This window comes from Dermacentor andersoni, chromosome 9 (assembly GCF_023375885.2).
Source record: "Dermacentor andersoni chromosome 9, qqDerAnde1_hic_scaffold, whole genome shotgun sequence".
Lineage (NCBI taxonomy): Eukaryota > Metazoa > Arthropoda > Arachnida > Ixodida > Ixodidae > Dermacentor > Dermacentor andersoni.
Window position 1 is genome coordinate 74,298,764 of NC_092822.1, and position 23,622 is coordinate 74,322,385.

At 43.9% G+C, this 23,622-nt stretch overlaps 1 protein-coding gene across 1 annotated transcript in view; it reads right to left on the reverse strand.

Annotated features, from left to right (window-relative positions):
• Positions 1–23,622, reverse strand: part of LOC126528254 (rho-associated protein kinase 1-like) — a 68,887-nt gene that overhangs the window by 36,720 nt on the left and 8,545 nt on the right. Inside the window, 9 exon segments of the mRNA XM_055069227.2 lie at positions 638–646; positions 2,334–2,539; positions 4,831–4,922; positions 7,834–8,117; positions 9,920–10,004; positions 14,397–14,710; positions 16,158–16,258; positions 17,264–17,345; positions 18,750–18,848. Coding sequence (XP_054925202.1) covers positions 638–646; positions 2,334–2,539; positions 4,831–4,922; positions 7,834–8,117; positions 9,920–10,004; positions 14,397–14,710; positions 16,158–16,258; positions 17,264–17,345; positions 18,750–18,848 — 1,272 coding nt within the window.

Below are 23,622 nucleotides of genomic sequence, written 5' to 3' on the forward strand. Positions count from 1 at the left end.
TGTGCCAAAACCACGATCTGATTATTGAGGCATGCTGTAGTTCAGGAAATTTGGACCACCTGGGGTTCTTTAATGTACACCTAAATCTAAGTACACGGGCGTTTTCGCATTTCGCCCCCATCGAAATGCAGCCGCCATGGCCAGGATTCAATTTCGCTACTTCGTGTTAGCAGCCCAACCCAATAGTTCCTGTGTCATCACATCTTTGTCTGAAAAGAGCTAGTGTCCTCAAGGAAATGCAGGTGGCCAGGATGATAGTGGTGATGATGAGCGATAGCACTATGCTGTTACGGCCTGCTTGAGATCACAACTTATTGTGGATGCAGAATGCAAAATTGCAAAGAAAGCCATGAATGCTCTTCAAATATTTAATAATCTAATCTAAAAAACATGTATGCAGCATTATTTGATTTTTTCATATTTCATTAAGGTGAATGATTATGTGCAAATGGGACACACAAATTTTTGGCACCGCTTCTTTCGCTATGTTGCATCTGTGCGACAGCTTCACACCATGATGTGTGAGCTTGACAGCACATGCTGGCTGCAATGCTTGTTTCCACTGTTTAGATATCACGTGCATGTAGAGACTCTTGAAGTAAACTGTACAAGATGCGGTAAGAACAGGCATACACACCTTGTCGGTCTGCCACAGGAGAAATGGACGGAATGGCAGGAGTTGGGTTGGGAAAGAACAAAAGCACAGAACATGGAATGTCATCACTGTTCTTGTGACACACAGAATGACACACGCATAGTACTAGCAGGCTTGGTTTAAAGCTTCGCACTCCAAACTGCAAATCCATGCTCTATTTAGAGGTATGGGAGGTGGCCAATGTTCAAGATGTGTCCACTTGGGGACCCTGACAGTAGCACCAGTTTTGAGCTACCCATCTGTGGTGGCCATATCTGGCCCCTGGACCATAAAACCCCACACATCATCCACCTAACTTGTGGAAATGTGCTAGCATTCCTACTGATTGATGACGTGCCTTGGAGATGGACCAGATTCAATGCAGCAATGGCAACATGTGCCCTAATCGGAATTTAATCTTATGAGGTCACTGGGAACTATCACACAGTTACTGATGCTCACCACTACTGCTAGTTTCATAGAGTGAAAACTGTGTCCTGAATCCCCTATTTTTACTAACTAGGGATGACTGTCCCTGCTGTTCCACCATATTATTTAGGGAATTATGATATTGCAGAATTTAGGAAGCACTGATGTAAGGGTAAGAAAAAAGCCCTCATACCATCGGAGCACACGGTAGCTGAATGCTAAAACAACCTTGTGCAGGTGCCCGAAGCATTAAGTGCGCACATCATTTTCATTATTTCAGCTCTCGCAATTGAGCGCTGAAAAATGTGTTGTTCACTTTCACTTCATAGTTTACTCTTTCCACACCAACAATATGACTAGGTATCCCGTACATTTCTTTAAACAAATGACTAGCAGGAGCATGTCACTGCCAGTTTAAAAAAATATGTCCCTGATGGCAGCCCACGGCCTAACAGCAGGTGCTCTGACCATCCTCTGAAGTATTTTAGTTCCTAAGGATGCCAATAGGTTGCAGCGCACACTGCAAAATTGTTCTGCACCCCCTGGCTTGTCACTCCCTCTCTCACATTTCACCCACGTCCACTGTACCACATGCGTGTGTTTTGAAACTATGGTTTCTTCACAAACACATTGGGTCCCTCAAAAGTGAGGCATGCATGCATAAGATGCACAGCAGAAGAAATGCCAGGTGGAGGGTTTACTGCAATATAGAAAACAACTGAACAGATGCATCGCCAAGCGAGTTGCAGCACACTGTGAGAAGCAACAGGCTATCGCCAATCAGGTGGTGGCCATGAGCATGAACAGTTGCATGGAGGAGAGGCCTATAAGTTACGCCATCACAAATGCAGAGAGTTTGACAAATGTGCCTGGCACAACTTCAAGCAGGCCCTGTAAAGCATGTGAAAGGCTCTAGTTTCAGCAAGGCATGCATGGTGTTTCTGCCAGAGCAGCTTTGAAAATTGGTGAACAGCACACTTCCAATTGAGGATGTGAAAACGTTCAAAGTATAGTTCATTTGGTTGGCAACTAAGGGTTGTGGTTTTTCATGACTGGCAGCACTGAACTGGCTTCCGTAGCACTAAAGGACTCTCCAGTCCCCTGCCCCACTTCTGAGGTCACCTGCACTTGTTCAAAAATCACATAGGCCCAAGTTTGCTTTCTCTTATTTAGGCTCTACACTTTTCTTTACACTGGTATGTTTCAGCTCCTTTCCGATTACCATGGACAAATTTCTTCATTAGCCGAGCAAGAAAATGCCCAAGTGTACCTCATTGAAGCCGTCGACGCCGTGCAGGTGTGCTGTCGAGAGGAGTGCGTAGTCCCCCGAGTAGGTGAATCCCACAAATGGCAAGTGGTTGCCCGCAAAGGCCTTGGGCTCGGGGAAGTGCTCCTCGGGCGTCTCGTCCTGGTCCACATCGTCAAAGTTGCTCGTGTCGTCGTCCCCACTCAGCTCGGGCAGCACGGGGGGCACGGCTGCAATGACGCAGTTGAATGCACAAGATTCATGGCGAATTAACACTGACAATGCTTGTTAGGCTCGCACACTGGGCAGGTCGGTAGCAACCCATTGTCAACAGCATCACTTACGGCAGGACACACAATGACTTGAACATTACACTTTCCATGTAGTAAACTCAGTTGGCAGTCAGCACATGACCTGCTTTCTCTTTGCCTGTTTGTCTTCTAAGTGAAGATAGACAATACTTGGCTTCAATGCCTATCGGCCTCGTATAACTGTTACTAAACATGGAGATGAATTGGCTAAGCCCACCTAAAAGTAAAATTCAGAAATTTCTAAGCATTAAAAAAACTTTAGGCAGTTTTCAAAAGTTTCAGGGATTCGCTATGAAGCCTGGGTGAGGTGACAAATAACCTTTGAGCCTGAATGACAATAAATACCGTAAAGTGGCCGTTTTCCACGGTACACATTTACTAATTTATCAATGAAGTAAAAATATCATTATACCTGAGTGTTCTCTTCATACTGTGTCATTCATAAGCTTTTTTTCTTTACCAGCATTCATGGCTTGCTGACTACACCAACAACATCAGTGATAAAGCAGCTTTTTTTTTTCTTTTTGTACTGTAAAAATTAAGCAAGGAATTTGTAAGCTATATTGTATAAATAACATTGATTCAGAAAAAAATAGGGAACTACACGAAAATGAAATTCAGAGACTGGAGATGTGGATGATTATAGGAAACAGGCAAGTGTGGGCTGGCCACAGTTTGCACAGGAGATGTGCATATGCGCGTATACTACGGGGGGCTCTTGGGCCCAAGGCTCTTCCGAAATTTTCCGGGTTTCCCGGCAATGCTGAAGCCCCCTTCCCCCCTTTATCCCAAAGGTGTCATTACCAGAGTTGTTACTTGTCTCACTTGAGGCTTCTTTTGAGATGCCTCTACCTTTCACTTAAAATTTTATTGTGGCTGCAAGCCTCACTGCATCATTGTTGGTGCACATGTACACAGCTTTTAATTTATATTTTTGCTTTATTTCTGCAAATCCTGACAATAGGAGGACAAGAAAATTAGAAGCACCAGCGGCAGCTACCTCATCCATATTTTTTCACTTCAACATTTTTTTGTTAATTTCTACTGTGAACACCATGCACAGACACAATATATTAAGGCAAAAACCTTAAGTGGCTCATACCCCTGATGGTGCAGTTAGAAGTAAACAAGACTTTTTAGACAGGGTAATAACGGGCATATTAACGGGATAATAACGGGTAATAATGTAATGAGGAGGGAAAATAACCGATGGTCATTAATGGTTACGGACTCGATTCCAAGGGAAGGGAAGCATAGCAGGTGGCAGCAGAAAGTTGGTGGCAGAAAGCAGGTGACGGCAGAAAGGGCGGATGAGATTACGAAGTTTGCAGGGACAACATGACCACAATTAGCACATGACCGGGGTAGTTGGAGAAGTATGGGAGAGGCCTTTGCCCTGCAGTGGGCGTAACCAGGCTGATGATGATGATAACGGGCAACAAATCATGGGTGTTCCAGTATGACCCCGAAACCAAGTGCCAAAGTTCGGAGTGGCCCACCGCGAACTCCTCGCGCCCCAAGTGAGAATGTCGAAGCTCAAGGTACAGACAATGTTCATTGTCTTTTTTGACAAGCATGGGCTGGTCCACAGAGAATGTGTACCTCCGGGATGAAACATCAATGCTGTGTTCTGCAAAGAAGTCCTTAAGTGCCTTTACAGAGCCATCAAACGTAAACGACCGGAGTGATGTGGGCTGCGCTTTTGTTGTGACTGCCTACATGACCCGGATAGGGGTTGCAACGTTGCCGCAACCACCGTACAGCCCTGATGTGAGCCCGGCAGACCTTTTCCTGTTCCCAAAAATCGAGAGAAGCCTGAAAGGTCACCGTTTCGACGATGTTCCCGCTATCCAACAGGCTGTCACAGTGTCTCTGAAAGAGGTTACGGATGCCGACTTCCACGGAGCCTTTGCAGCGTGGGAATCACATTGACAGTGGTGTATCAACACCCAAGGAGACTATTTTGAAGAATTTTAACAATATGTACCGTGTGGATCAATCAATTCTTTTTACCAGACCCAGTTTCATTACTTTACGGACAAACCCTGTATATATGGGTGAAAGTGAAAACCTTCCGCCTACAGACATGTATACTTGGACATCATAGGGCTAAGCCTTCATTCCACTGTGGAGTCCACCTGGGACGAAGAAATAGGCGATGTTATGAAGAAGAATTTAAGAAAGAAAGGCTGCAAGGCAAGCATTCTCACCTTCCCGGATGTTGTCAAACGTCCACTGGTCATTCTGAAAGAAAGGGTGCGCCTTGATCTCCTCCACACCTTTCCTTCCTAGCCGGTAATTCCTGCAAGGAGCACAGTAGAATGAGTTGTATTTCTGGACTGGTCTCTGTAAACAACTGGCTAGATTATGCACAGCCAATAAATGTCCCACAGGCAGAAGGCATGTGCTGGAAAAATTATGGCAGCACGAATGCAGGGCTCTCTTAATTATTATGTCATTAGCCCATTTCCTTATCTGTATGCTTGTTTGAAATATCACGTTGTGGCCACGTCTGGAGTTGAGCAGCACATGTACATGTCTGGACTCAGTTAAGTGTGTTGTGCAATTTGTCCTCGTCTTCTTTTCTATACGTTTCAGTATGTCTAGGACTAAATGCAGGCCTCATTTACTCTTTAGCTAACTCTGCTCCAGATTTTCTAAACCTGCTATACTTCTTAACTTACAAAATTTGCTTACATTTATAGTGCATTTTGGCACAGATCTTCAAAAGCTTGAATGGAGCTGGCATGATGGCATTGATGTTATGGCGACTAGCTATTTTCTTTATACTACAGTATGAGATAATGCGTGCATGTATGGGATGGCCCGTATAGGGATGGTTTAGGGATGGGGAAACAAGCAATGGTTTTTTGCTTGTTTCGTTCCTGGATGGCTTCTGAGCATGTTAGCCAGGTTTTTCAATACGGGCAATATGTGCACTAAATATGTTTTCAATATGTGCACTAAAGGTGAAGTTCAACAAATGAATGCAAGCTTCTTCTAGAACTGCACTTTCTAGAACATGGAAAGAACAGCCCTTTTCACCATTTCCAAGTGCGCTATTTCAGGAGGAAGTGAGCCTTTTCTTGAACGCTGACTGTACGACCAGCAAACGTGGACTTCATAACCAAAACGAACCTTGATACCCAAAAAGTGCATACAGTTGAGCTAACTTATAACGATCCCAGATATAATTATTTATTGGTTACAGCAACCCTATTTCACTCCATTCATGATTTTCTGACCTTGCCTATTGAGACGGCGTGCAGACATAGAGAACATATTGAAAAGCTCCCAACTGTTGCAATGAGCCCTTCAAACCCGGACGCAGTACGAGAAAGGCGCATGCGGACTTCCAGAGCACGGAAGCGCGACCGAACTGGGCCAACGGGAGCATGCCACCCACTTCAGTTAAACCGCAATGAAGACATGAACCCCGAGATAAGCGAGCGCTGCATGCAGTTTTCAGAAGCCGCAAAAAAAAAAAGTCACGATCTTTCAACCATGCTGTAGGGTAACCATGCATTCAAGGCAATGTATCCATCGTGCTTCAGGGTGAAGCAGTACAACATACAGCAGCTGTGGCCTCCAAGATAGCACTGGCACAAGCGCCGGTAGTATCTCGGAGACCATGACCGCAACGCACTCGCTTTTGTGTCTCCATGCAGCATCGCATGTGCTACGGCTGTTTGGGCCAACATCAGCTCAATCGTTGCTAGTTTATAGTTGCTGTCAATATCCACGTGCCCCAAGTTGGCGTGAACACGGCACAACGCACCGCTGTAACGCAAAGTTGCAAAGAGTCAGTGGTTGCTATGTGATTATCAGGATATTGTGGTTCATCGATGCTTTGTTTACGCCATTGCTGGTAAACGTCTGCAATGGCTAAACTTCTGTTAAACTTCGTACTGTTTTGGCTGAAGCGACATAGAAAATTTTATGGCTCTTGGTGCCCGTGTGGCTGAAGCTGCAGCCAATGGGAAGATCACTGCAAAGATGCTGGCATGCCGCTGTAGTTTCTGCTTCCAGCCAACTAGAACGCTTCGTTACTGTGTGCAGAATCCACTCGTGTCCCGCTGACAGTAAAATATACCACAAGCTCCCAAAGAAAAAATGGCTGCGGCTGCACTTGTAGTTTTGAAATGGCAGGTGGTCGGACACCGTCTTGAAAGGGCTACAACACCGCATATCTTTTGTTAGACATGACTCCAAGCATTATTTTACTGTCTCTAATTTTTTTTTTTTCAATTTCAGTTTATTATTCTTTAAATACAATGAATGGGTAAGAAAATGGGAAACACTGCAACGGAACCCTCGGTTCATAATAACAATGGAGAGACGTATGAAAGATGAGCAAGCTAGGTAAAAGAAACAAACCCAATCACGAAAAATGCAACATACAACCCTGAACAAACAACCTCCTTTAAACACTTCCTCAGCATTGAATTGAAAGGAAAAGTAATGTCCTTAAGAATCTGAAAATAAAAGTGAAGTAAAAGCAAAGCAAAACAACTTCGCACCTAGGGAAGCAGTAGCACTGTCTGCTGAACTTCTTGTTTTTAAAGCCTTAGTTGCCGCTTTGTGTATGACCAGCCGCCAGCAGGTTTGAAGTGGCATGCCTCCGCACGAAAACTAAACACGTTTTTCTTCCATAGCCAATGAATTGTTTCTCGCCACGACTTTCCAGTGCGTTCTAATTAAGCAAAAAGTTGAATTATTCGCGGTTGCATTAATGACAGTTCACTGTACCAGCTGCTTGTAGAAAATAACCCCTTGTATGCATTCACTTCCACAAAAAAGACCCTATTGCAAATGTATGATAACAGCTTCCTAGAGAACTCTTGCATTCCTCATTCTGTTTATTGAAATTAATTGTCACATATAACGTCCAAAAACTGCAGAGTGGGTTGTGAGGTGTGCTATAGTGGAGGGCTTTGGATTAGTGACGTTCTATAATGTGCACCCGATGAACGATAACGAGTATCTTTGCGCACCGCCCCCATCAGAATGCATCCACTGTGTCTTGGACCGAACCCATGACATCATGCCCAGCAGCGTACCGTCATAGCCACTGAGGCACCCCGACGAATTCATTTCTAATTTCCTGCACCCCAGAGCTGACACGTATACACTCATTCAAACGAAAGTATCTGATGCACAATAAAAATTCAAACACGGTGCTGTTAATTAACAAAGAGAAAACTAAGCCGTACCGGTCGGTGAGGAAGGAGCAGATGAGGTGTCGGGCATGCGGGGAGACCTCCACGTCCTCCGGGAAAGACAGGGAGTTGGCGTGGTCCATGATCTTGCCGTAGGTGCCGACCAGCGAGTCGGCATAGAAAGGCGTGTCCCCGACGAGCATTTCGTACAGGAACACGCCCACCGACCACCAGTCGCACTCGCGGCCGTAGCAGCCTTCGCCCCCCTGGCTCTTGAGCACCTCTGGCGAGATGTAGTCGGGCGTGCCCACTGCTGTGTCTGACCGCACCAGGCCGTCCTAGATGGAGAATGCAAGCAGAGCTGGGTTCGGAAGCTGCAACAAAACTGCAGTGGCAACCCACTACTATGTGCTCACTTACAGTGTTTACTCGATTCTAAACCCAACTTCTTTTTTTCTTGAAAAAAAAAATAATAATATCAAAAGAAAAAACTAATACGCGCGTTTGAACCACTTTCTAAAATGAAACTCCACTGGTCACATTCTACCATCATTTGCTTTCAGCCTGACCAGCCATTGAGCGTTTCCTGAAATTTCCGCATGCATGCCAAGCCATCACCTCATGCAACCTCTACATTCAACGAATGCAGGCGTGCATCACAATTCGACGGGGAGGCTGAGGCCTGTGGCATCGATCCTGCTACCGCTGCATGCTTGTCACAAATGACGAGTTGACAAAAACAAGAGTCCTCACTGCTATAAATAAAGAGCCACGACTAGTAATTATTCGGGCAGTAGTTATACGAGCGATCATCCATTACTTGCTTCAGGATTCAACACCTGCCAGAGCAGCCTACTCCTAGTTTCACTGCATCAGAACGATAGCTAGTGGCTTTGAAGCTCACCTAGACCCGACGTGTGCATGGTACACAATTTTTTATTTTTCATAATATCTCATCGTTTTTATGATATGCTCACACATACACGTTGCCTTCACCATTTGATGCCATATATATAACAGACAGCTGGCGCCTCCTTGTTGTAGCCATTGTAGCCATTTGCCATTTGCTTGGCCATTTGCTTTCAAGTGAGTTTTACATGAAAGTTATATATATGGACATGTGTCATGCCTCTTCTGTGAATGCAGTTAAATGGAATTTAAGCGAAGCTGAAGGTGTGCCTCAAGAAGCATCCATTAGCATGCATGCCGGTGCACCAGTATTGCAAACCTCAGTATTGCAAAACTCAGTATTGTAAACCTCGATACACTTCTCTCAAAATTACTTCATAACTAAATATGGCATTAGTGACACAAGCTACTGGCATCACAGCACTAGCAAGAACAAGGTACAGGTGCTGGGAGATTAGTCAAATGCTAGGCCTGCTTCTCAAACCATCCTGCCACCCTTCTGCTCAATCCTAGACAAGCTAATTTCTTTTGCTGGTTGTTTCAGCCAAACTTAACACACGGGCGAATAGTCACAACGCAGGGACACCAGTGACCAACAAATGAGATTCACTGACACTTTGGCATCCCCACCCTTGCGAACAGAAAAAGAAAAAATATAACTTTCTTTAAACAGACAAGATATCGCTATTTAACACTCCTTGACAATGTGCCTAATATTCTGTTTCCACTCTTTATTTGTTAAAGAGCTCCATGTATCGCTATGCAGCTCTCTCTACGTCTACCTCGCCCAACATACACCATACTGCAAGCTCGAGTGCCACCCTCTCATCTGCCATCCAGCAAGTACAGTTTACACTCTACAGTATCTCCCACGACACTTATGCCATCTCTTGCCAATCGACATGACTACTCGGAGGTCCACTGGCACTGCAACTCGATCCTCAAAACACAGCGAGATGGCAATCTAACCCTGTTCAATTAACTTCAATAGTCAGCGGTGTCCTCAAGTTGTGGCTCTTGATCCATGTCCTAAGTTATGTTAAAATTAGCAGTTAATTTTGAACCAGCTAGCTCACAAGCTAACTGTATCACTGCATGTTTTCTGCGTTTTCTTAGCTTGTGTAAAGGATGTGCACACTGCTACTGAAGCTCGCCTAGCGTCGAAGTTCAACAAATGAAAAAATGTTCAATGTTCCTCACGTGAAGGAACACATGTAGCAAATGAACTCACAGCATCCATGCGCATGCAGGTTCCAAAGTCAGCTAATTTCAGGTGGCCCCTTGCATCAAGAAGCATGTTGTCGGGCTTCACGTCCCTGCAAATGATGGAAACAGGAAGCTTCATCAAAGACAAGCAAGCCAGCAAACAAATAGAGCCCTTCGACACATGCTAGTGCTGGTGATGTGTTTGATGCAATGAGCCTCAGTGTTCCCAATAGTTTTGAAGAAAAATCTAAGGTTTTCAGCTACTTTTTCAAGGCCAATAATGCACACATTCAAGGGTAACATTTTATGTAGCAGTCCTAGAAGACGGGGAACACTAATTACACTCAATACATTAGAGTGTAATGCACTGAGCAGAATTTTACTTTTGAGAAGAAAGTAAAGTCAGTGGAAGTCACTGACTATACGGCTTTCTCAGGATTATACGAAAGCTTTGTGAAATCCGAGCATTGTATGATATGACCAACGAAAATTATGCCTATACAGTCCACAACAGGTTTTTCGGACGGTGGATCTTTAGGACGCCTTCGCAGCACCGCAGTGTACTTCGTAGAACCAATGTATAAGGGCATCCAAAATTTTAGATGCTAAAACCCTTTGCCGTCCTGATTTTTATACTTCTTGTTGAGAACAGTTTCAAAACAGCATTAATTGAAGCCGCCATCGCCACCTTTTTATTATTTCGCAGCCTCAAAACAGCGCTCTTGCATGCTGATCTGCTGGCAACCAAAGTAGTAGTCCCTTTCTGCTGTCGTTAGGCCTATCTGCTTCAACGTTTGCCATCGCGCTTCCTGCTGTACGGTGCCGTGTTCTCCATTTAAAGGATTCATCACTGTCATCAATGGCGCCAGCGCCGCCTTCGTCATCCTCACCGAAAGTACGACGAGGGTCTAAAGCGTTCCATAATGCTGGTTCCCGAAAGTCAACTTTGCCACAATACAGAGCTGCTACGCGGTCAAGCATACGCAGTGTATTGCGGTGAAGCAAACCAAGAGTGCAAAGGGGCTACTGTCACGAGGCACCACGACGCCTAATAATTGTAATGGGAGGTCTTTAAAGCTATATTGGACGTGGCTGCGGCGATCTGAGCCCTTGAGGACAGTTAAAGACATGCATCTGTTTCTTTCAAACAGCCTGATCTTTTAGACACTTTCGTGGTCCCTGGGGGGTAAAAAAAATCGTACATTGACTGCAATACATTAATTCACGCAACAGCGTTGCGAGGTGCTTCAATTTAAGTTATGGGCCAATGCTCTGCAGAAACTGTGTGCATGAACATGTGTACCCAACACGATCTGCATGTTTTCCGGTAGCTATTTGGTTAAACCTTTAAGCATGCTTTTGCGCTTCCCCTACGTGCTTTCAAAGAGTTTCACTTTCTCAAAACTTGGTGCTGAAAGCCTCGAGGCATACAGCTGGCAGTGCTCTTGACACTGTGAAATGACAGCGAGCTTGGCAGAATGCCAGAAATGCTGTCAGCCTTGAACGTGGATGTGTCTAGTGATGGGCTGCTAAGAGAAAGCGAGATAGAGAAAGCACGTGGAGATGGCAACAAAGGGACGAAGGTGGGCAGTGGTTGGACAATGCGATGAGGGGGAAGGGAAGCGAATGATGGGAGGGCAGCTAACACGAGGGAAAAAATAAAGAAACCAGTTGGAGCTTTCCGCATGCGAAGGGGCACACTCCCCCCCTTCCTCATAGAGGGAATGGTGCTGGAGGCTGACGGTGGTTCTCACACATCCAACATTGTATTGCATTCACAGTTTCGCGCAGGTCGTCGTACAAGACAGGATGCAGGTCATGTCGTGTCATAGTGAGTCTTTAATTCATTGTTTCTATGGGGAGTTTGCCGGGGACTCATATTCAAGGTTCCACTGACTTCTCCTTCAGGCCAAGGATAATCTCTAGCAATGAAACTTTGGTGTGCAGATACGACTCTGAACCAAAGCAATAGTCCTCACAGTGGAAAATCGCAACATCTCCCCATCCCAAAAAAGGCTAGGCAAGTCGGCAACTCATGAAAGTGTGTGCTCATTTTTTTTTTTACGTTCACAGTAATGCACATGTTCAATTTGTCTTGAATAGCTAGACTATCAACAGCAAGTTTTAGAGTCAAATTTTAGTGCGCGTGAAGGAGGTCATTTGGTGAAAACGCCCCTATGTGTGGTGCATGATAATCAGGATGCCACACAACAACATTGCACCTTACTATAGAGTTCTCCGCACAAGTGAGTTTATCACTGAAAACAACATGGTTTCTCCTCCACATACACCCTACTTCGCTCTCTCCCCGAAATTAAAAACTCAGCTCAAAAGTCGCTGTATAGAAAAGATTGATTGAAACGGTGAACTGCAGAAGGTGCTCAACTCGTGCAGGAAAGGAGACAGAAAATATTTCCAAAATATTTCGAAGGAGACTATTTCGATGTTGACAATGCTTGAATGTACACCCATGAGCAAATGTATAAGGACCACAGGGTCTCGGAAAAAACTAAATTTCTTTGTAATTAACATGCATGAACTGAAATTGACGAGTAGACTGGAAGGTTTGCAATGCCAAGTTTGGACTACAGTCCTCACTTTCAAGTTGCATTCTCAGGCAGAGGCAAAAAATTGGCCTTATCGCGCAATCCCTGGTCCATATACTTTTGCTCACAGGTGCACATAAATAAATTACTTTCTTGGAAACTGTGGTAGTCTCCAAACATTTTAATACTACCTAATATACCGTATTTATCCTAACGTGCCCTCGATTGTAACGCAAACTCTCGTTTTCCGTGACAAAAAGAAAAAAAAAAATGCTTTCAATTGTAACGCACACCCGTTTACAGTGACCTAAAAAAAAGAAAGGTTCTTTACAGTACCGCGCACCTCATTTTTTCATACAGAAATAGAACTTTCTCTCATTTGGAAAAACAAAGATTTACTCCCAATACACTAAAGTTGCGATAAAAAAAAAAATTCGCAGTTTCACCTGAAAAGTGAAGCATCGATTGCGATAGCAAATTAGTAGGCAGCTATATGAAAAGTAAGGATAGTATATTTATTGACCATACAAACTTTTAGACATTCGCTTACCAACTAAATTAACAAGCATGGCGTCATGTGCACACAAGCAAACGTGAACACGTCTCACTCATTGACCGTGGAAACTCTTATCAAAATGCTGGACTGGGGAAGTTCTGTAGCAGGAGCAAGCGAATTTACCTTTGTGTGACCTCTCGTTTCAACGCAAACTAAGCAACAAGAATGCAGCGTGGTGCGCCTAGATGGGTAGACTGTCTCCATCGCAGATCTATTTCAAGATAGGCGCCGCGCAGCCACGCCATATGCAGCAGCTACCGGAGTAAAACGCCTCTTCTGTTTGCGCCAGTCCCGCATGCAAGTTTTGGGAACTCTGAATGCTTGTGATGCGGCCCAATTTCCGTCCGCCTTCGCACACATGATCACTTTCCTTTTAATTGTGGCATCACGTGTCTTTGCAGTCGACACTTCCACGCTGACAGAGCAAACGCAGAAAATGGCAAGACAGAGGGTGTACTAAACTAAGCACACATACTACAGCACATGGAGGAAGCTAAAGCAGCTAGGCTTAAAGCATGTACAGAGCAGCCATTTTTAAATGCAGATGGTGATTTGGTAACGCAGATTTAGGATTGTACTCGATTCTGATGGGCATGCAATTTTTGGACCACTTTATCGGAAGAAAAGTGCGCATTAGATTCAAGTAAATATGGCATTAGCTAGCTGGCATCGCATGTGTAACAGAAGCAATAAACACTCTTTTGTATGTTTACACTAGTGGGTACGGTGTCTTTCGTTACCAAGAGCACTTTAGACATCACAGAGGATTGCCACTTACGACTGAAAATTTGGAGGACGCTAAGAGTGGAATGTGACAACATTCAAAGATGCCCGACTGCTTCTCGCGCTTCCCAGCAACTGCAGCTTATCTAAACGTAATGTTTTCCTGGCAGCGAACGCTATGCACGAAGGTGAGCTTTCTGGTTCTTTTCTTTTGTTTCCCCCCATGGCGGGCGCCGCAGATGCGAGTGCCATCTGGATGGTGTTGCAAGGAACCAAGCGGGGCGCACCGCTCCTGCGAAGACAGACCTCGAACGGCAGCTCGAAAGAAGGTTTGCATTGGAGTTTCCACATATAAGAATTGTGTTTTCTCGTATATTCAAATTACCATCCGACACTAGCATGTCTGTAGGTTGTGTGTAAGTCGTACTTTATGAATTTTCCAACGCATTTTACTTTGAAAAATTCAATTAGTTCACTAACACCTATGCGCCATGCAAAGGGCCTGCGTGGATCGGGATGTGTGGTTCGGGATTATTTTTCTCATACGGATGCTGACACTGATGCCAGATTTTCTGCAACACAGGGCCCTTAACGCTGTCGCGTTAGAACTCCACATATTCCCCAACCAATTGGAACTAACTACTTGGAATAAATGGGAATGTAATGCTATCCCCCACCTGTGGACAAATCCCATGGAGTGGACCGTGTCAACCGCAAGCACCACCTGGGCGCAGTAAAAGCGGGCCCAGTGCTCGGGAACGTCGTAGTTGCTCATCAGGTTGACCAGATCTCCACCGGGCATGTAGTCCATCACCATGTAGAGACGCCGGTCGTCCTGGAAGGCCTGGTGCAGCTGAACGATCCATTGGGAGCGGGCATGTGCCATGATGAAGCGCTCCTCCCAGAAGAAGGCAGAGTCCGAACGCTTCATCATCTCAAACTTGCTCAGCAGCTTCATGGCATACACCCGCTTGGTCCACTTATGGCGTACCTGCATACAGCAGCATCACACATGGCAATCTATCGGGAAACACAAGTGGCATGAGAGATCTACACCTCACTCCAGTGGTTAAGATTTCATAACTTTGGCTAAAATGTTGATAAAAAAATTTAACTCCCCAGTTGCACTCCTAGAGCATTCAGGAACATGCATGCATTAATTTTAGATTGCAGTACCTTTTACATAGGGCGCCTTCTAAGCTTAAAAAACACAAAGAAATATAACACTTTTTGTTGACACAGAAAAGGCTGATTGCATATTTGCAATCAGTGCACAAGGTCATAGTAAAAGTCTTCCACAGAACCCACTGTAAGGCATGTGATAAGTTAAGCTTCAGAAGGATCATGAGCGCATTGTGCTTGCAATCATATCTAGGGCAATTCATACACTCTGCCTTCTGGGACACATCTGCATGCAAGCCTGATGGAGTCTACAGACTGATTAGCACTCTAATGTATACAGGCCATGTCTATATGGAACGAAACAAGAAATTGACATTTGAACAATTATTACTGCAGAGTGCGTGCTGAACTGTGGCCTCCTTGCGTGCATAATAGGTTTCGTGCTCCAAGCAAGTGCCAAGTCATACATTTACATTTTGCTGCTAGAAGCAATTACATTTAACTGTTCAAAACATGAAATCTGGTGTTTGGTGCTATATCGGTCCACCATGCAATACGCACCCCCAATGCTAACATATTCCTAAAACCCACAATTTTCCATAATGGAGGCAAAACGCGATGCACATGGCCCTATGCTTCGTGGAGATAGGTTTGCACAAGTCTCATCGTACAAGCAACGGTCAGGAAAGGGCACGACATTCCTACACTCCGCAACGCATAAAGGCGCTATAACAGGGTTTGTCTACTTTCCAACACGGCACAGAGAAGGCTACATTTTCAGATCACCAACAATCACAGGTTTATTAACCCAAGATACAGCAAAGTGCAACATTCATGGTGCTTACGAGCAAAGGCTCACCGCATGACCGGGTAGCAGTTCACCAAGTGCAAGAACAAGAAGCTGCGGGAGCAAAGTCCCATCTAACCAACTTGTGTGGGCCTTTGAGCATCTGCCGCAGTGATGAAGCACTCAGTGGAAGAGAACTCGGGGGGAGAGGGTGCCCGGGGGCCATCACTCCGGCGGATAATCAGGGTGCGTCCCAGTGACGTATACTCGCACGGCGACTCGACACCGGGAGGGAGAAGCACGGTTTGCACGGGAAATTAGTTCCGGCGCGTTAGCCGTGTCTGCCATGTTGCCATTGCGGTGGCAATTCCCGGAGATAAAGCTAAGCACAACGCACGAGCTGGGGGACGAGGTGTGGGAAGACACCTCGATCCCCTTAACTCGGACTGTCACTGTCTGAATAGTAAAGTGCACTCTTAGGTAAAAAAATAGGACACAGAGTAGAGCATATCAAGGGATGTAAACTCACCAGTTGGACCTCTCCGAAGGCGCCCCTGCCAATGGTCTTGATGACCTTGAAGTCGTCTGGCTTCATTCGGCATGATGATACATTTGCCACCGCCTTCTCGTCTGATCAACAAAAAGAAAGCGAGAGACAAAGAAACAAGGAAAATAAACAAATGATGCACAAAGTTAGAGACACGAAAACCCCAGTGATAATGCAGAAATTAGAGATGCACGTGTGTAAGGGACGCACCCCAAACTTGGCAGCCCCCAAATTTGGAAAAAAAGTTCCAACGAAGAAGCAATCCTGTTCGGCGCCCCAACCCCGCGCGTGCACATCCGTGAACTTTCATGCGCTGTGTACTTCTTGGTGCCACTACTAAATGGCGAGAGCTGCGCGTTGAGCTCTGATACAATGGTACACCTGGGGATCTGGGGTGTGCAGAAGTCGCAGGCTGTGCCGGCACCATTTTGACCAAAAGGTTTGGTCCCGCATAAGGGTCACACCTCGTCAAAATTTTCTATATATACGGTAATTGATGAGAAAAGCGTACTTAGCAATGGTTAAGACTTGCATACTTATCTAATGCCAAGTGAGGCAATAACTTACTTAGTTACAATGTTTACCCCCAGTGTGATGACTTGTGTAATCTTTCTGCAACTCCATGTGTCAAATCGAATATAATTCATGTTTTAAGAGACGGAACAATACTAATTCCTATCATTTTGAAATACAACCATTCCATTAGTGCCACAATCTCAGGATGCAATCTGGACTGTAAACTGTCTCTTTAAAAGCGAACATCTCCCATGCTTTGAAAAGTTTTGCCAGTTCTGTTTAACTACCCTTTCTCAGTTTAACTATATTTCAGTCTGGCACAGTTTCCGTCAAACCCTAAATTTTATAATTAGGTTTAATTCAGCAACAACACAAAGGCACTTTGTCCATGTTTGCTTCACTGTCCCTGGGTAGTTGCAGTTTGTCTGCTGCAATAAAACATACACGCACAAGCCTATACTGTTTCAAATTATGTCTGACTGCAGCTTAGCTGTGCAATGACAGTGCTTGTATTCCAGTTATTAAGGTTTAAAGGTCCCATTGCAGGAAGGGGCCGCAAGTCAAGGGCTTACATCGATTGAGGAAGCTGTCAATGTTCTTCATCCTCCGGAGGGCCGGACTGTTGCAGTCCATAACCAGAGCCTGGACAGCATCCTGTGGAACGAGCAGAACATGTGTCGGCACTGGCATACACCCACTTTTCTGCAAGCAGCACATAACAAGGCTGTGCCTGTAATGTTGACTTATGTGTTGACAGCAGATACACATTGGAGCAATGGTGCCTTCAGGGAAACCACATGGGAATAAGGTGACGCACCCAGCCATGAGCTGCAGTGATGTTGAACAGATAACATTCAACATGCATGATGATGATAGGGTGCAAGTGAGGAAGATATAATTGGAATGTTGCGCTCAGAGCATGTATGTATATGCTGATTAAGAAGCAAACCTAGCCCAAGCCAGGAAGCTGTAAAACACAAGATACATTGTTCTGCACAGCTGCTTTCATGTCTGAACGATACACACTATGTGGAGCACACATTGGTTGCCAAGAAAACAGGGAATCCTAGACTGCTGCATATGTGACTCCATGGTGATCTACATGGCCAGTGAGTTACAAAGTGAGGTGTGATACATGCCGCTTGCAGGTGAACATTTTCTTAATTACTGGAAAACTGGCCTTGAAACAAACTGGTTCTACAAATAGGGCAAATAACTCGTTTTCATAAAGTGTCAGTGAGGTGATGCATTCATGAAAATTCCCCTCCGAACAGAGCCTTTTAGCAAAGCTCCTGTAAAGCTGCAGCCGACTGCATGTTTAAGGTGGCCAGTGAATAGTGATAACGATAAATTGCAGAATTGATGAGACAAAGGTCAGGGTGAGGGACTGGGCACAAAGAAAAGAAGTGACTGATGGTGATCCATATCACTTCTATAGCTGGACTCCAGCAGAAAAATTCAAAAACAAAGCAAGATGTATCAAATTTTGTGCAAATAAAACAACAACACCCATTAAGTCATGCTTGGCAGTGTGCAAACTTGAGGACACCTTGCTTATACAGATAGAGGCATCCTTCTTGATAAAAAATGCCTTCAAAGTCAACTGTGCCATGTTGTTGTGTTTTTTACTTAGAATTTGTTTCCCTAAGACTTTAAGCTCACACAGTGCTGTCCGTGACTTCATGAATGCTGCTCTTTGACTTGCACGATTTTAGTTATGTCATAGTTATCGTGCAGTAACATGATGTTGTGATGATGCTCTTCAAATAGTACTGATATCAGTGGTGGTCTCTGGCTATTAACCAGCTGGTAGTAGTATCCATCGTTATTTGTTTTGTGTTCGCCTGCATACGAGTGTTTTGCATTACCATACCATAGTTAGAATGTGAGGCCAACTTGCCCAACAGTCAGCCTTTCTAAAGTTGCTTAAATGAAGTAGCAAAAAGGTGCTTGCCCCAACACCCCATACCGCTCCAGTTTAGATAGTTGTTCAATATTACGTTTTCTGGCACGCATCTGCATTTCACACAAGGTTGAGGAGTCTCGAAGGCCACCCACCAGGAGGCCATCGACATGTATCTCCGATGTGTGGTCCAGGAGCTTGCGCTCCAGCTCCTGGAGCCTCCGGAGCCTCTCCGGATCTGGTATGTTCTCCATCTGCGAGACAGGCCACCACTTTCTCACTTACTGATTACCCAATTCACTCAAAGTTTGCCACAGCATCAGAGGTAGCTTGCACAGCTATTGTGAAGTTCTTGTTAGCAAACTACAAGACGCAAACTTTGCAAGAATAAACACATTTTAAGGGGACACAAAGAAGGAATACTTTGTAAGGTTGCATTAGTATACTACACTTTTGAAATAGCAAAATAGCCACTCTTACTGCAAAAGCAGGCTAATTAAGCCAGGAAAGACACAATGAAAGACAGGTAGTGAGGCCACACTGAAGTTTCCACACTGTCTCACTGTGACATCATATATTTTGACAGCCTCTACATGCATTTGTTTAAATGTTTATTAGCAGAGCAAGACTGCATCACACTGTAGAAAAGCAAGAAGCTCAACCTAAGTTTCGAGAAGTTCTGTGCCAAAATGACCCAAATATGGGCAAACACTCTGAAATCTGTGACATAACACTGATGTGCCGGCACCACCGTGGCTAACATCCCAAGAAGCAAACATGAAAAAGGCAATAGCCTAGACATTACAGTAGCAATGACAATGGGCTGGATAACCACTCAACTTCATGGACAGCCATGTTCACACAAGGAAACTTGCTTAAAGGGTGCTGCAATACCTTTTGAACCTGGTCAGTCAAACTGGCTATCAACTTTTTGAAGTTCACACCCCTTTGTACTTACTGTGACACACCAATAAGCACTATGGTTATTAGTTGTATTTCTCAACATGTTGCGGCAAATCAGTGCCTCTGACAGGATTAGGAACGAAGAAATTTCATCACTGATTATGCAGTGGCACCATCTTATGACAGAGAACCCTGTGTCAATACTATGGCCTCCAAGATTTGAGATGCACTGCAGGGTGGTCTGTTGTGCATCTCAATGTTGTGTCGGCCGGGACCGCACAGGCATTGCTGTGCATTGGTACAGTGGCACAGCTTCAACTACAGTGCAGGCAATGAAAGCAGAAGGCAACAAAAGCATACTGGAGGCAGCATTTCATTATCAACAACACAGTAAAACAATGAAGCCCCTCTTTGGCTTTAGCAGGCCCAAACTATGTGATGCGCTTGTAGGACAATAATATTTAACTATTATTATTTATATAAGACTAGTTATAAAGCTTGAAAAAGATTTACAAGGCAATGTTCTTCAATGCCAGACAGATTCCTTGTCTTTCTTAAAATGTTCCTGTGGCCCCTTTAAAAGTGTGTTCTTGTATCGCTAGTATGGTCACCCTTCAGCATTTCTGCTGTGTCATGGGTTGCATTCAGCCTAATGCTTCACATTGAGTTCCAGTGTATCACTTTGTTGGTGGAGTTAGTCCACGTGTAAAGTTAAGTTTTCAGGCATGGTAATTTTAAGAAAGCAAAAATGTTAAACATATGCAAGAAGATGGTTCCAAAAGCATACTGTAGTTTTCATCACTATTAATTCAAGATGCCATGACATAAAAATCTGTTAAAAGGCTATCAATTAATATTGATTGCAGTCATAAGATATGACTCATACAAGAAAATAAAATAAAAATGAACCGTGATTTCTGTCTGTATTTACTTACACACACAAAAAGAAAATCAGAAACTTCATCTGCAGACCAAAGTAATGAAGTTGATGCCTAATGAAGAAAAACAAAACAAAGCTGAGAAACACTGAATGATGGACAAATTTGTTTACAAACTTTCCACAAACATTTTCATGCTGTGCAGATACTATGGTCTCAACATTCAGCTTCAAAAACCAACAACCATTACAGGTTCTTGACATCAATTGATGTCAAGAACCTGTAATGGTTGTTGGTTTATGTCCTTTATCCTCTTTAGTCTATGTCCTTTATCCCTGCCCCCATTATTATCATGGCTTGTTGCCATGATAATAATGGGGTCAGAGATAAAGGCCATAACTTGCTACGAGTATTTCTCTCAATGACTGCTTACTGAGCAACTCAAGTGATAACTGTATGCATGGTATATCATCTCAAATATCCCCTTCAGGCACTGGGTGCATCATTTTGCATGCCATGATAGTCTAAGAAAAGCAAAAGCACAGGTGAAATCTACAATACTTAAAACATGTCGCATACACCTTAAAACATTTCTCGATGAAGCCGCGCTGCAAGTTTGAATAAAATGAGCGAAGTGTTATAGTAATCCAAGTTGGAAGGTAGACGGCACAGTGTTTGCTTTCTGTGGCTCTTGTCCTCATATAGGAGGTTCATTTCTTTCGTATATTTCTTTTTACTTTGTTTTAGATCAGGCATATTTTTCAAGAGGCTAAGTGGGTGCTTCCTAAATATACTAAATATCATATGAAATAGTTGATGCTCTTGTATCTGATGTCCCTTTCGAGAGTACTCGCATAGAGTTTACATTCTCTAAACTTGACAAAACTCACAGAAATGAAAATTTTTACTTTGTTCTTCAGCAGTATGGTTTTATGAGTCCTGAAGATGCAAGAAATGGGGTGAAACAAAATTCTTAATGAACAAAAATAATTTGTGTCTGAAGAGGGTGTGACCAAATTATACATAAAAAAAACCAATTTCACAGAACAGTGGTAGAAGAAATAGCAGATGTAAATGTTTTCCTTGTAGCTAAGCATGTACTGAATAACCTTGTGCAAACTGCTGTACACCACCTTTTACCAAGAAAGAAATAGTGTTTGTCAAGCCACCGCTCCTTATAATAACCATGCAAGCACAACAATTTAAAACATTACTCGGATTATAGCTGACTCTAGCTACAGTATCAGGAAACCCTAGCTAATAGAAAAAAAAAAAACATAAGCTCGTGTAATGGCTGCACAATATAAAAAATTTAAGCAATGGCCCTTTTTTTCGATTCCCTTCAACACCCTTTAAACATGTTTCCACCTTTTCCTTTTCTCAGATCTTTCACTAAATTTCTTCCCAGAGACGTTTACTGTTGTCTCTGTATCAGAGCTGTTTATCCTAATAGTCTGCATGTAGAGCATTAAATGATGTTTACTGTTGTCTCTGTATCAGAGCTGTTTATCCTAATAGTCTGCATGTAGAGTATTAAATCTAAAGATTTTTTTCACGGCAGTCAGTTTCTGGCAGCACTTTCTCTTTCCCTGCCATAATAATGTTATGAGTCACCCTATGGCAGGATTGTTACACTGTGGTCTTCATTGTAATGAAGCCAAACTTGAAGGCAGGCTGTTTATCTTGATTTCATTTGTGTACCTCTGTATTTGTATTGCATCCTTGTACTTCTCTGCTGCTTGTACCTATCATACCATCACCTACCTGCCCCCTTTGCATTATTCTCTTGATAGTACTACTCATACTGTGAATAATTACAGAAAAAATATCTTACTGACACATCTGTGACAGCATTCACACTTGACTGACCATTCACTTCCTGGACACTTACAAGATTAGGTAGCATTCATTTATGTCACAGAGATCAAACCATGGCCTCTGAGCAATAGTCAATAGATAACACCTGCAGCACACATTTAGACTATCTTGATTACGTGGCCACAATCTGATACCTGATTCACCTTCACTATCAGCCTCTTTCTCTCACTCTGTTTCCTGTGCAAGCAACCCAGAACCTTGATTACAAACGAGCTGCAGCGAGGCATATTATAGAATTTGACAGGCTTCGACAAAGAAACCGTAAATGTGTCTCAACGAGCGGCCAGCTGGGGACAGAGGAAAATAAAATTCCCTAAAATACAGCCCCTTGCAATCCTAAACAGAGAGAGAGAAAGCCACATGTGTTCGTAGTGCCAGACAAGCAGAACTTGTTCCTCGTACCCTCCCATGTGACTGTCTATTTTTTGCGGCACTTTGTTGCAAGTGTCTCTCATACACTAGGCCATGAAAAGTCTTTACAGGCGTCCACACAGTCTGATTTAAAGAGCTGCACACTGTTTGCTTTAAATTACAAAGGGAACCTGCAGTCATTTGTACTAGCGCTCACAGAAAGAGGCATATGTGATGACAACTGCAGTTATCTAGAACCACAGCACTCGTACATGACTGTTGACAGCTATGAAGTCAACATGAACAGTGCACATGCCTGGACAACAAGCACACATGCACTGCGTTCAGCATAGCAGGCAGCACAGATGACATGGACAAGAGAGAAATGTCATATGCATAGAGTGTTCAATGTGGCAAGCATTGTAGACAATGGGAACAGAGGCAAACGGGACAGCCTTTTTTAATAAAATTTCAGCATCACTGATGTACTGTACGTTTCTGCATTTCTACCCCGCCATGTTCCTTTTGACATTCCTTTTGTCAGATAGGAATGTGAGGACCACACGAAAAGGGCATTTGCCATTATCAGTGCCATTTTTTCCATTATATAATATCTGAGGAAAAAAAAAACCTCGCCAGGGGTCATCACCTCCAAAAAAACTTGACACTGAAAGGGTTAAAGAAGCACTCACAGGAAATTTTTGGCATGTTTTTATTGCGTTATTGGGTATCTGTAACACAGTAATGGAGCCTCTATTCCATGAGTGTGCAACAAATAATTAACTACACTACATTTTAATGTGATAATTTCAAAAGGCACACCAAGAGTAGTGCGGCTTCGGACATGAAAAGGAGACTCATCACGTCACTGAAATCTGCCGTGCCGGTCTCATAAAACCAGATACCACTGGTGCAGACACACACACAATGGTCGTGCTGCAGGAAGCTTAGCCCATTCAGCCCTCGATGGGACAAGAAGGGAGAGCATGTAACTCTGCGTTTGCAAAAAAAAAGTGCA